Here is a 15,471-nt window from a genome sequence, read left to right on the forward strand (position 1 = left end):
TGTCTAGCCAGACATCACAACTGGGCGGGCATTTAAATTTACAGTTGTGATGTCGATGGTCCCTGCGGCCGGTGGGCCTGAATCAAGAGATTTATTCAAATGCAAACGCAACTGAGACCTCTCACGGTTCGCAATAGCGAAAATAGGCTAATGTCATCCTAAGCTTACCCCAACATAGGGGGGCCCATTGCTGCCTTCTCATATCCGTCCGACGACGTGCAACAGCGCAAACATCGGGAACATCGACGCAGATCTGGCAGCCACACAGCCTCTAAGTGAAGTCTGACCCGTCTCACACACTGCGTCCTGATACGCTGACAGCTTTCACGCTGCGAAGGAGATCACAATGGCTAATTTATGCACGTCCAGGAAACGGCGTTTAAACGGTCAGGCACACCGGCGTTTCCTTAACCGCCCCCATGTTACCAAACCTAAACATTCACTACCTGACCTCACTTTATTAATGATTCCTCTGTGCAATCGAAATCTGAAAACAATCGCTGTGCGTGCGCAGTACGGCCTTCATGAATGTGCAATGACAAAAATCGCTCAATCTGCCAAAATATTTGCATTGCGTAAATTTTAGAATCAGGCCCATTGTACAGGCGGTCGCCGTGTGGCCTGTACACACATGCAGATGCACCTATATACGTATACTGCCGAACTGATATGTCTGTGAGCGATAGTGCACTTTACCCTAATATCTGTTAAATGTAACGATATGTTATTTTGAAAGGCATGCAGATATAGTTTTCTGCCACAGGTACTTTCCCTGTGGCAAGTGTAACTATGCTTGTTAAGGGGCCTATCCATTAGCAGATAAATTGAACGACTGAACGATATATCGTTCAGTTGTTCAATTTATCTGCTAATGGATAGGACCTGAACGATGACAGATGCGCACTCCCGCGGCCGATAAATTGTGTCTTTCGTCTCTCCAACATGTTGGTCAATTATCGCTTATCGCTGCCAGATATTAGAAATATCTGGCAGTTTATAAGTGGTAAACGACGAACGATATTTTTAATGAAAATTCATAGAAACATTAAAAAAAAATCCACTTCCTGAATGATGTCATGCAATATCGTTCGTCGTTTGCAAAAATCTGTCATGTACATCACAGATATCTGTCACCGCAGCCCCAGGAATTTTCAAGGGATAATCTTTTGTCTTTCATCGTTAGAGAAAGATCTGCTAATGGATAGGCCCCTTAACAAACGTAAATGGAAAAGATCTCAAATGCTCTGGAACTGTAGCGAAGTGGCCACACATGCAGATTTGGTAAGTTCATTGGTCATTTCTGACCAAATTTTCCAACTGCTAAACAGTGTTTAGTCCAATCCTGGCAGATCCGATCTGATAAATTGGATCTGTCATTTTGGAAAACCACTGATTAGATGTAGTCTCTTGCAGAGCTTATATAACTAGTATCTCTTAATGAGAACTCCTATAACTTAAATCTACCTGACATAGGGATATATTCACTAAAGTGCGGGTATTTAGAAGTGGAGATGTTGCCCATAGCAACCAATCAGATTCTAGCTATTATCTTCTAGAAGGTGCTAGATAAATGTTAAGTAGAATCTGATTGGTTGCTATGGGCAACATTTCCACTTCTAAAAACTCTCATTGTAGGAAATATGCCCCATAGGGTTTAAACTGAATACTGTGGTCTTATACTTTCAGAAATGAAATACCGATCAGCTGCTCCTGTAATCCACCTCCAACCACTAAACCAAGATGTTGGGATGCGGTGACATTACCGGGGGCCGGGATGCCAGCCGTCGGAATCCAGACCCGGGAATATAGATATGCATCGAAATCCCAATGCTTATCTTTAGCCCCATGCCGAAATCCCGACAGCCGGCATCCCGAACGAAGGTACGTGGGGAATGGGTAGCATCAGCCGCGGGGGGAGAAGGGGTAGGTTTAGCCACTCCCGGGTGGACTTAGGGTTAGGCATTCCCCCGGGAGTGTTAGGGTTAGGCTATGGGGAGGGGGAGCTAGGGTAAGCAACCCCCGGGGGAAAGTTAGGGTTAGGCACCCTCCCCCGGGAGGTTTGGGGTGCGGGGAGGGGGTTGGGCTTAGGCACCCCCGGCGGGTCTTAGGGTTAGGCACCACCCTTGGAGGTTTAGGGTTAGGCACCACCAAGGGAAGGTTAGGGTTAGGGGGGGGACAGGGGAGGGTTACACTATTTACCACCTCCTGCTTCCAGCATCGGTATGAGATATTTCATATCGATTCCATGATGTTATATATAAGAGTAGATGAGGTGGGGGCATCAATTCTGGGGGTTTATAACTACAGATAATCAGTATGATGATTTTTTTTTTTTTTACACTTTAGTTTGATGGAAAATAAAGTGCAGAAGATATTATAGAATTTAGAGAAGGTTTACTGTGTGTGGCCGGAGAAGACCTGGCTTCTACAGATCTGTCCCAGCATCAGATACTAGTCTACAACGCCGCCATCACACAACAAATTTAACCATGTTTACCGCTTACCAAGGCCAGGTGGGGAGTCCGGGCAGGGCAGAAGAGGCTTCTCTGTGACCGTCTGATTGGATTCCAGTTTGGCACTTGGTGTAAACGCTTCTCCACCGGATGTGACGGCAGCATAGCTGTGGACGGTGCCATTGGGCCTTGAGAAGTTGTAGTAAGGATGCACCCGAGAAGAGTTCCTGATATTGAACCTATTAAAGAAGTCCAAGCGTTGAGCATAGACGTCGAAGTAGAGGATCATGATAATGACAAAGTGCACGAGGCAGAGGAGGAGGACGGCCTTACAGATCCTCTCTAGGGTGACTCCCAACAGCAGTCTGGTCATCTTCTGGAGTGATGGTGGTCAGGCAGGACAGCATGTGCCCCCAAGGGGTGGGAGTCCAGCACCGTCCAGAAAAGGTACAAGTCCTGGAGAAGAGAACAGAACAATAGGATATTGTCATCATGCCTGGTCTGCAGCAGTACTGTAGCAACCTCAAAGATAGGCATTATTATTATTATTATTATTATTATTATCATCATCATTTATCTATATAGTGCCAAACAGGTTATGCAGAACTGTACAGAAAACATCCAATCATTCTGAGGGTGAAACTCCCATTCAAGGGGCTCCCCAGAGATGGTCACCTTTTATTTACCATAGGTTAGTTCTCATTATGTGTTACAATATGTATACAACCAAAGATGTACAAAGTGAAACAATATAATTTTCAATATTGGTTATTTATGCAATTACAGATGTTCTCCACTGCAATACCGAAGGTTTGTGGAAGATAAACCCCTTCTCTCTTGTGTTTTATCTTTAATGGAGGTGATGTATTATATTACAGATAAGGTGTGGATATTCTGCTTTTATCAGGACAAACGAGATTTCCCATACCGATATTCTGTGACTCTGAATGATGGTTCTTCTACTGATGTACCTAAATGAACAGTAGAATATGGTCTCTTTATCAAACTCTTCCATTTCGATTCAGTAGAAAATGTATTGCCCTGAATTATTCATACCTGTACAGTTTTCTCCTGCTGTGTATTACTATATATTATAAAATGATGTTATTCAATATTTGTATCTCACATCACTTAGCTGCTTATCAGGGGCAAGAGCTTGTAGTAATAGCTCGCAGTCTCATAGGTAACAAAACACACTGCATATTGGTGTAGTCATAAATAAAGACATAACTGACAGTAAAACATAGCTGATGCAGGTTTAAAGGATTTCATGAAGAGATTAATAAACTTAAAACACAAATTGTTTGTTATGTTCCTAGTCTCCCAAATTGGGTAGACATCCTCTCTGGGTCACGTCCACCACTGCAATGAGATTAAGGGATTGAGCCGTAATTCGCTGTGACTCATATAATCAAAATGGCGCAAACTTTGCAGTTTAGCAGCCGGAAGGGGAGAGATAAACTTGCAATTCACTCTGCCAGGAGGGGGCTTTGATAAACAGCCAGAAGTGCTAAATCCATTATTTAGGGCTTATTTGCCTTTGATAAATCGACTCCTCTATATATTTTGCAATTAATGTAAACTCACAAAGAACACAGCTTAATTTTACTAGCCTCTGAAAATAAATCAGGTTACATTTCACTTACCTAGAACACCCTAAGAATCTCTTTCTACTCCTTCAAATATGGATGTATGAGAGCTGGTTGGATCTTCCGGGAGGCAATCGGGAAGCCGACTGCCTAAATACCGGCAGCCGGCTTCCCGACTGTCAATTCCCGGCAAGGGTGAAATGCCGGGCGTCTAGATGTAGACGCCCGCATTTCCCCGACGCCGGGAGACCGGCGCCCGGCATCCCGATCGTAGGGATGCCGGGCGCCGCGAGCGGACAGCCGCGGGGGGGGGGGAGGGTTAGGTTTAGGGCTCCCGGGGGGGACTTAGGGTTAGGCACCCCCCCGGGAGAGTTAGGGTTAGGCTAGGGTGAGGGAGGGTTAGGGTTAGGCACCCCCGGGGGGGACTTAGGGTTAGGCAACCCCCCGGGGGACATAGGCTTAGGCAGCGGGGAAGGGGGTGGTTAGGGTTAGGCACTTAGAGGGGGGATTAGGGTTAGGCACTTGGGGGGGAAAGTTAGGGTTAGGCACCCCTAAGGAGGGTTAGGGTTAGGGGGGTTAGGTTAGTAAATACTTACCTATCCACGATCGGGATTTCCAGCGCTGTCGGGCTTCCGCTGCGTCGCACTCTGCTCCTGTCGGGCGGTATTTCATACCAATTCCGATCTTCCATGTAAGAAGCTACTGCCATATACTTGTGTAACAATAATCAAGAAATCTTTATAACACCTATTGAGATTAGAATGTGTTGGAGTCACTGTAAAGCCACCACAAGCCGTAGATAATGTTAATCCAGGCAACATCATGCATTAAGCAACTAAATCATATCTGTCAAAATTAATTGCTCATGATTGTGAGGCAGCTAGCATGTAATCTTAAACTTATATAAGAGTATATTTACATTTTGAGTTTCTTGCTTTAAAATACCATGTTTAGGAATAAGGTTTTGTAAATGCACTGTAAAGTAAGTGAGAATTAATCAGCTGCCACTGGCTGTCTTGTGGGAGGTGCACAGGGGGCGTGGCTTGGCAAGGTGAGATATGCGAGGTGGGGAGGGCGTGGCTCTTGTGTCATCATGGTACCGCCCTCTGATATACAAAGATGGGATTCCCAGGGAGACACAATGATATGATTCAAGGTGAACCCCAACATCAAGCCGGCTGGTCTGCCTACTTCACTTGGAAAGTGGGCACAGCGAGGGGCTTGCAGGAGACTTGCCTACTCTTACGGGAGTCTGGAAGAGCCACCCGAGTCTTCTGGCTGTGCCGGGATAGTAGGTAATTATGGAATTAATGAAAGAATAGAATAGAAACAGCTGCTGTTGAGGACCCGTTTTAATTCAACTCTATAATGCAAAGTCTGTGGCTTCCCGTTTGTATACAATCCCCTCCACCAATCATCACATTACTGCCCCTGTCACATGCAGCTCTAACTTTACCAACATTTTCCTCATTACCTGAAATGCTCTGTGCTGCTGGGGGACCCTGCTCCTTACACTATATAACCCTCAGTTTGTGGCTTCCTGCTGCTTCCATTCCCCTCCTCACGTCATGTCACTATACTTGTCACATTGTAACCATAAGTTTAATAAGGTCATTTCTACATGTTTCAAGCAGCAAATGTACCATACATGTTTATTTTTAGAGAATGACCTAGTGTTAGGTCGAGCAGGACATTAAGGGACCTAGGTACAGTGGTGAGCTCATTTGAAACAGTTGGCAATAGAAGTACCTTATATGGTGTGAGCAAACCACATGCCGTGAGAGAGACACAGATAAGTGTGGCCAGCACAGAGAATGGTATATGAAGAGTTGTCTGAAGGGAGGTCAGGAGGAAGGGAATCCATCAGAAGGAAGAATGGGGGATTTGTGTCAGGCATTGGAACGACATGCACCTGTGCTTAGATGTCTGCAAGTGTGACCATCCATTACTGAAATGAAGCAGACCTCCCATGAATGACAATATGAAGGACATGTGTGACCACATATAAGTTGCGTATTGCTGCACCAATAAACTCTATTTCTACCTCTGTTTTGTTCTTTGATAATAAACTGATGTGTTTAGATAACCTTAAATCTGGTTATACGTATCTTTACTCAATTATGTGATATTTCTTCACCAATAACAGTGTGTTATAAACATCCCTCTGGGAACACACATCTTCACATTACGGATCTCCTGATATACTCTGTGCTGCTGGGGGACCCTGCTCCTTTCACTATATAATTCTCAGTCTGTGGCTTCCTGCTGCCTCCACACTCCTCCTCACAGTATAACACTACTCCGTCACATGTAGCCTAGTCCACACGAACACATCACTAATCTCCTGATGTTATCCAGATGACAGGTCGACAGTACAAAGGTTGACACCAAATGGTTGACAGGCAATAGGTTGACAGAGTCAAAAGGTCGTCAGGAACACGAGGTTGACTGATAAATGGTCGACAGTGAAAAATGTCGACATATGCAAACGGTCGACCGATTCAAATGGTTGCCACACCAGTAGTCGACACAAAAATGGTCGACAAATGATTTATTTATTTTTTAAAACATTTTTAAGGTTAGGCACTTCGGGGATGATTAGGCTACCAGAGGGGGCAGTTATGATTAGGTACTAGGGAGAGGGTTAGGCTACAGTAAGGTTTAGGCATTTAGGGGAGGGTTAGGGCTAGGTACTAGGGAGAGGGTTAAGTACTAGAGGGAGGGTAATGGTGCATACACACGGTCAGATATGTCAGATGAACGATTTGAAAATGATTTGCAGACGATTTGCAAATGATTGAACGATTTCAGCCTCCTATTAAAATGAATGAAATCGACCAAATCTGACTGCAAACACATCAGATGTCAGATATCGTTATCTGACAAACGGGAACGCGCATCGTTCATCGTTGCCCACATGTCAGATTTTTCTTTCAGATATGAACGATTTTTAAAATAGTTATCGTTCAGCTCTGAAGAAAAATCTGACCGTGTGTATGCACCATTAGGTTTAAAAAACAAAAAAAAGTGCCGACCATTTTTTGTGTCGACCATGTGTATGTCGATCAGTTGTCCGTCGACTTTGTGTACCTGTCGACCTATTACCTGTAGATCTTTTATGGCACACGCTCTCCTGATATACTTTGTGCTGCTGGGGAACCCTGCTCCTTACACTATGCAACTCAGCCTGTGGCTTCCTGCTGTCTCCATTCCCCTCCTCACATCATGTCACTGCCCCTGTCACATGCAGCCATGTCCTCACTAACACTTCACTCAGTTGCCAAGAAGTGAATCTTAAACCTTGTGCCTCAGTATAAAAATAGGATAATAATAGCAGTAAAGCAATAAAATCTCTGCAATCTTGAATCCCTGGGAATTGTAATAACAACGTAGAGAAACATTCACATTATCCCTTATGGGAAAAAGGGATCAGGATGAGGACGCAATGCAGTTATTGGGACAACAGAGTTAGAAAACAAAGCTGCAATCATTTTGCACAGTGCCCCATAGTACAACCGGAATGGTGCATTGTCACCTTGTGGCACAATCTGGACAGTGGGGAATAAAACTGTAGCACAATCCGGTAAGTAGTGTGCTACCCCATAGCACAATGCGGACAGTGGGGTATGAAACTGTAGCACAATCCGGTAAGTGGTGTGTTACCCCATAGCACAATCCGGACAGTGGGGTATAAAACTGTAGCACAATCCGGTAAGTAGTGTGTTACCCCATAGTACAATCCGGACAGTGGGGTATAAAACTGTAGCACAATCCGGTAAGTGGTGTGTTACCCCATAGCACAATCCGGACAGTGGGGTATGAAACTGTAGCACAATCCGGTAAGTGGTGTGTTACCCCATAGTACAATCCGGACAGTGGGGTATAATACTGTAGCACAATCCGGTAAGTAGTGTGCTACCCCATAGCACAATCTGGACAGTGGGGTATGAAACTGTAGCACAATCCGGTAAGTGGTGTGTTACCCCATAGTACAATCCGGACAGTGGGGTATAAAACTGTAGCACAATCCGGTAAGTAGTGTGCTACCCCATAGCACAATCCGGACAGTGAGGTATAATACTGTAGCACAATCCGGTAAGTGGTGTGTTACCCCATAGCACAATCCGGACAGTGAGGTATAATACTGTAGCACAATCCGGTAAGTGGTGTGTTACCCCATAGTACAATCCGGACAGTGGGGTATAAAACTGTAGCACAATCCGGTAAGTAGTGTGTTACCCCATAGCACAATCCGGACAGTGGGCTATGAAACTGTAGCACAATCCGGTAAGTGGTGTGTTACCCCATAGTACAATCCGGACAGTGGGGTATAATACTGTAGCACAATCCGGTAAGTAGTGTGCTACCCCATAGTACAATCTGGACAGTGGGGTATGAAACTGTAGCACAATCCGGTAAGTGGTGTGTTACCCCATAGTACAATCCGGACAGTGGGGTATAAAACTGTAGCACAATCCGGTAAGTAGTGTGTTACCCCATAGCACAATCCGGACAGTGGGGTATAAAACTGTAGCACAATCCGGTAAGTAGTGTGCTACCCCATAGTACAATCTGGACAGTGAGGTATAATACTGTAGCACAATCCGGTAAGTAGTGTGCTACCCCATAGCACAATCCGGACAGTGGGGTATGAAACTGTAGCACAATCCGGTAAGTGGTGTGTTACCCCATAGCACAATCCGGACAGTGGGGTATAAAACTGTAGCACAATCCGGTAAGTAGTGTGCTACCCCATAGTACAATCTGGACAGTGGGGTATGAAACTGTAGCACAATCCGGTAAGTGGTGTGTTACCCCATAGTACAATCCGGACAGTGGGGTATAAAACTGTAGCACAATCCGGTAAGTGGTGTGTTACCCCATAGTACAATCCGGACAGTGGGGTATAAAACTGTAGCACAATCCGGTAAGTGGTGTGTTACCCCATAGTACAATCCGGACAGTGGGGTATAAAACTGTAGCACAATCCGGTAAGTAGTGTGTTACCCCATAGCACAATCCGGACAGTGGGGTATGAAACTGTAGCACAATCCGGTAAGTGGTGTGTTACCCCATAGCACAATCCGGACAGTGGGGTATGAAACTGTAGCACAATCCGGTAAGTGGTGTGTTACCCCATAGCACAATCCGGACAGTGGGGTATAAAACTGTAGCACAATCCGGTAAGTGGTGTGCTACCCCATAGTACAATCTGGACAGTGGGGTATGAAACTGTAGCACAATCCGGTAAGTGGTGTGTTACCCCATAGTACAATCCGGACAGTGGGGTATAAAACTGTAGCACAATCCGGTAAGTGGTGTGTTACCCCATAGTACAATCCGGACAGTGGGGTATAAAACTGTAGCACAATCCGGTAAGTGGTGTGTTACCCCATAGTACAATCCGGACAGTGGGGTATAAAACTGTAGCACAATCCGGTAAGTAGTGTGTTACCCCATAGCACAATCCGGACAGTGGGGTATGAAACTGTAGCACAATCCGGTAAGTGGTGTGTTACCCCATAGTACAATCCGGACAGTGGGGTATAATACTGTAGCACAATCCGGTAAGTAGTGTGCTACCCCATAGCACAATCCGGACAGTGGGGTATGAAACTGTAGCACAATCCGGTAAGTGGTGTGTTACCCCATAGTACAATCCGGACAGTGGGGTATAAAACTGTAGCACAATCCGGTAAGTAGTGTGCTACCCCATAGCACAATCCGGACAGTGAGGTATAATACTGTAGCACAATCCGGTAAGTGGTGTGTTACCCCATAGCACAATCCGGACAGTGAGGTATAATACTGTAGCACAATCCGGTAAGTGGTGTGTTACCCCATAGTACAATCCGGACAGTGGGGTATAAAACTGTAGCACAATCCGGTAAGTAGTGTGTTACCCCATAGCACAATCCGGACAGTGGGGTATGAAACTGTAGCACAATCCGGTAAGTGGTGTGTTACCCCATAGTACAATCCGGACAGTGGGGTATAATACTGTAGCACAATCCGGTAAGTAGTGTGCTACCCCATAGTACAATCTGGACAGTGGGGTATGAAACTGTAGCACAATCCGGTAAGTGGTGTGTTACCCCATAGTACAATCCGGACAGTGGGGTATAAAACTGTAGCACAATCCGGTAAGTAGTGTGTTACCCCATAGCACAATCCGGACAGTGGGGTATAAAACTGTAGCACAATCCGGTAAGTAGTGTGCTACCCCATAGTACAATCTGGACAGTGAGGTATAATACTGTAGCACAATCCGGTAAGTAGTGTGCTACCCCATAGCACAATCCGGACAGTGGGGTATGAAACTGTAGCACAATCCGGTAAGTGGTGTGTTACCCCATAGCACAATCCGGACAGTGGGGTATAAAACTGTAGCACAATCCGGTAAGTAGTGTGCTACCCCATAGTACAATCTGGACAGTGGGGTATGAAACTGTAGCACAATCCGGTAAGTGGTGTGTTACCCCATAGTACAATCCGGACAGTGGGGTATAAAACTGTAGCACAATCCGGTAAGTGGTGTGTTACCCCATAGTACAATCCGGACAGTGGGGTATAAAACTGTAGCACAATCCGGTAAGTGGTGTGTTACCCCATAGTACAATCCGGACAGTGGGGTATAAAACTGTAGCACAATCCGGTAAGTAGTGTGTTACCCCATAGCACAATCCGGACAGTGGGGTATGAAACTGTAGCACAATCCGGTAAGTGGTGTGTTACCCCATAGTACAATCCGGACAGTGGGGTATAATACTGTAGCACAATCCGGTAAGTAGTGTGCTACCCCATAGCACAATCCGGACAGTGGGGTATAAAACTGTAGCACAATCCGGTAAGTAGTGTGCTACCCCATAGCACAATCCGGACAGTGAGGTATAATACTGTAGCACAATCCGGTAAGTGGTGTGTTACCCCATAGCACAATCCGGACAGTGAGGTATAATACTGTAGCACAATCCGGTAAGTGGTGTGTTACCCCATAGTACAATCCGGACAGTGGGGTATAAAACTGTAGCACAATCCGGTAAGTAGTGTGTTACCCCATAGCACAATCCGGACAGTGGGGTATGAAACTGTAGCACAATCCGGTAAGTGGTGTGTTACCCCATAGCACAATCCGGACAGTGGGGTATAATACTGTAGCACAATCCGGTAAGTAGTGTGCTACCCCATAGTACAATCTGGACAGTGGGGTATGAAACTGTAGCACAATCCGGTAAGTGGTGTGTTACCCCATAGTACAATCCGGACAGTGGGGTATAAAACTGTAGCACAATCCGGTAAGTAGTGTGTTACCCCATAGCACAATCCGGACAGTGGGGTATAAAACTGTAGCACAATCCGGTAAGTAGTGTGCTACCCCATAGTACAATCTGGACAGTGAGGTATAATACTGTAGCACAATCCGGTAAGTAGTGTGCTACCCCATAGCACAATCCGGACAGTGGGGTATGAAACTGTAGCACAATCCGGTAAGTGGTGTGTTACCCCATAGCACAATCCGGACAGTGGGGTATAAAACTGTAGCACAATCCGGTAAGTAGTGTGCTACCCCATAGTACAATCTGGACAGTGGGGTATGAAACTGTAGCACAATCCGGTAAGTGGTGTGTTACCCCATAGTACAATCCGGACAGTGGGGTATAAAACTGTAGCACAATCCGGTAAGTGGTGTGTTACCCCATAGTACAATCCGGACAGTGGGGTATAAAACTGTAGCACAATCCGGTAAGTGGTGTGTTACCCCATAGTACAATCCGGACAGTGGGGTATAAAACTGTAGCACAATCCGGTAAGTAGTGTGTTACCCCATAGCACAATCCGGACAGTGGGGTATGAAACTGTAGCACAATCCGGTAAGTGGTGTGTTACCCCATAGTACAATCCGGACAGTGGGGTATAATACTGTAGCACAATCCGGTAAGTAGTGTGCTACCCCATAGCACAATCCGGACAGTGGGGTATGAAACTGTAGCACAATCCGGTAAGTGGTGTGTTACCCCATAGTACAATCCGGACAGTGGGGTATAAAACTGTAGCACAATCCGGTAAGTAGTGTGCTACCCCATAGCACAATCCGGACAGTGAGGTATAATACTGTAGCACAATCCGGTAAGTGGTGTGTTACCCCATAGCACAATCCGGACAGTGAGGTATAATACTGTAGCACAATCCGGTAAGTAGTGTGCTACCCCATAGCACAATCCGGACAGTGGGGTATAAAACTGTAGCACAATCCGTTAAGTGGTGTGTTACCCCATAGTACAATCTGGACAGTGGGGTATAATACTGTAGCACAATCCTGTAAGTGGTGTGTTACCGCATAGCACAATCCGGACAGTGGGGTATAATACTGTAGCACAATCCTGTAAGTGGTGTGTTACCGCATAGCATAATCCGGACAGTGGGGTATAATACTGTAGCACAATCCTGTAAGTGGTGTGCTACCCCATAGCACAATCCGTACAGTCGGGTATAATACTGTAGCACAATCCTGTAAGTGGTGTGTTACCGCATAGCACAATCGGGACAGTGGCATATAATACTGTAGCACAATCCGGACAGTGGGGTATAATACTGTAGCACAATCCGGACAGTGGTGTGTTACCCCATAGCACAATCCGGACAGTGGCATATAATACTGTAGCACAATCCGGTAAGTGGTGTGTTACCCCATAGCACAATCCGGACAGTGGCATATAATACTGTAGCACAATCCGGTAAGTGGTGTGTTACCCCATAGCACAATCTGGACAGTGGTGTATAATACTGTAGCACAATCCGGACAGTGGGGTATAAAACTGTAGCACAATCCGGTAAGTAGTGTGCTACCCCATAGTACAATCTGGACAGTGGGGTATGAAACTGTAGCACAATCCGGTAAGTGGTGTGTTACCCCATAGTACAATCCGGACAGTGGGGTATAAAACTGTAGCACAATCCGGTAAGTGGTGTGTTACCCCATAGTACAATCCGGACAGTGGGGTATAAAACTGTAGCACAATCCGGTAAGTGGTGTGTTACCCCATAGTACAATCCGGACAGTGGGGTATAAAACTGTAGCACAATCCGGTAAGTAGTGTGTTACCCCATAGCACAATCCGGACAGTGGGGTATGAAACTGTAGCACAATCCGGTAAGTGGTGTGTTACCCCATAGTACAATCCGGACAGTGGGGTATAATACTGTAGCACAATCCGGTAAGTAGTGTGCTACCCCATAGCACAATCCGGACAGTGGGGTATGAAACTGTAGCACAATCCGGTAAGTGGTGTGTTACCCCATAGTACAATCCGGACAGTGGGGTATAAAACTGTAGCACAATCCGGTAAGTAGTGTGCTACCCCATAGCACAATCCGGACAGTGAGGTATAATACTGTAGCACAATCCGGTAAGTGGTGTGTTACCCCATAGCACAATCCGGACAGTGAGGTATAATACTGTAGCACAATCCGGTAAGTAGTGTGCTACCCCATAGCACAATCCGGACAGTGGGGTATAAAACTGTAGCACAATCCGTTAAGTGGTGTGTTACCCCATAGTACAATCTGGACAGTGGGGTATAATACTGTAGCACAATCCTGTAAGTGGTGTGTTACCGCATAGCACAATCCGGACAGTGGGGTATAATACTGTAGCACAATCCTGTAAGTGGTGTGTTACCGCATAGCATAATCCGGACAGTGGGGTATAATACTGTAGCACAATCCTGTAAGTGGTGTGCTACCCCATAGCACAATCCGTACAGTCGGGTATAATACTGTAGCACAATCCTGTAAGTGGTGTGTTACCGCATAGCACAATCAGGACAGTGGCATATAATACTGTAGCACAATCCGGACAGTGGGGTATAATACTGTAGCACAATCCGGTAAGTGGTGTGTTACCCCATAGCACAATCCGGACAGTGGCATATAATACTGTAGCACAATCCGGTAAGTGGTGTGTTACCCCATAGCACAATCCGGACAGTGGCATATAATACTGTAGCACAATCCGGTAAGTGGTGTGTTACCCCATAGCACAATCTGGACAGTGGTGTATAATACTGTAGCACAATCCGGTAAGTGGTGTGTTACCCCATAGCACAATCCGGACAGTGGCATATAATACTGTAGCACAATCCGGTAAGAGCTGTGTTACCCCATAGCACAATCTGGACAGTGAGGTATAATACTGTAGCACAATCCGGTAAGTGGTGTGTTACCCCATAGCACAATCAGGACAATGGGTTCTAATACTGTTGCACAATCCGCAGAGCTGTTTATAAATTAGGGGTAAAAACAGCTACTGGGTACAATGTTTTCATGTGTAGAAGCCATTCTGTGCTGTAGGGGCTAGAGATGTAAAATGCAAACCCCAATTTACGGTGTTGGGGTATGGGAGGAGGGGTGTGGCCTAACACACCTCTACAATACACTTTGGCATTATTATTGGGCTGTTCATGGCAAAATTCACGCAAATGACTCTCAAAAGAAGACACCAAGGAAAATTTGTGTATTTCCAACCAAAGGCAGAGCATAGTACATCTGGATATACAAGTATATTCTGCTTTGGCAGCACGTGTACCTGTGCAAGTCATCTCCCGTACAGCAACGTATCACGTTTCACATTTGCTCAAACACTCCAAAAACATATTGGATTCTGCCCAAAAAATAAATGAAATAGCCTAGTGTGTATGTGTGTGCACTTGTATATCGGGGAATTTAGACTGTAAGCTACAATGGGGCAGGAACTGATATGAAGGAGCATTGTTCTGCATGCAGAACAACTATAAGAGTAGTCTTGTCTACTCTTTAAAGCTGTAATATCACCTTGACTTTAAATTATGCAATTGACAAAGCAAGCTAATTAATTGGTGATATATTAGTAACGATAAATAAAACAAATTGGAATGACATCCAGCCCTCAGATATACTGGGCAGGGGAGAGGGAAACGAGAAGCAGTGAAGGCTATCGGCCAGGTGAATGGTATTAGAATGCACACGTTCCTGTACATACTGCCATTTCAATGTGTATTTATTACTTAGGAGTTACATAATAATCCAGTTCCGCTGCACCTGGTTTTGTTAGATCAGAGCGGCCCCAGAGCGCACTACATGGAAATAACACCACCCATGTGATCAGAGCTGCTCTCTCCTAGTGTTATCATGGGCTGACTATCCATCCAGTGAAAGATTTAGAGGCACCAGACTGGCTCTTACACAGGGGCTTAATTATATTCAAGAAATTACTGTGTGTTCCCAAAGCAGAGATGTGGACTGTCCGACCTGTGCACACAGTTTGATGAGATGCAATGGTGCTCTATGGAAGTGCCAATTAAGTACAGAGTACATTATGCAGGGAAGATGATACATGTTAGTGAGCTGAGGGCCTGATTCAGCACAGGACAGAATTGCAAAGCTGCACGCAA

At 45.5% G+C, this 15,471-nt stretch overlaps 1 protein-coding gene across 3 annotated transcripts in view; it reads right to left on the reverse strand.

Moving 5' to 3' along the window:
* The window catches only part of B4GALT2 (beta-1,4-galactosyltransferase 2), a 101,431-nt gene that overhangs the window by 60,202 nt on the left and 25,758 nt on the right, over positions 1-15,471 (reverse strand). For 2 of the 3 annotated variants that reach the window (XM_088460663.1, XM_088460662.1), the window contains exon 2: positions 2,505-2,909. In XM_088460663.1, the coding sequence (XP_088316789.1) occupies positions 2,505-2,826 (322 nt within the window). In that variant the 5' untranslated portion in view covers positions 2,827-2,909. Of the gene's footprint in view, positions 1-2,504; positions 2,910-5,516; positions 5,537-15,471 lie in introns of those variants that run through there. The other variant, XM_088460664.1, reaches the window with a different exon arrangement.

Source organism: Taudactylus pleione, unplaced genomic scaffold (assembly GCF_031769625.1).
Source record: "Taudactylus pleione unplaced genomic scaffold, aTauple2 ptg000969l, whole genome shotgun sequence".
Classification (NCBI taxonomy): domain Eukaryota; kingdom Metazoa; phylum Chordata; class Amphibia; order Anura; family Myobatrachidae; genus Taudactylus; species Taudactylus pleione.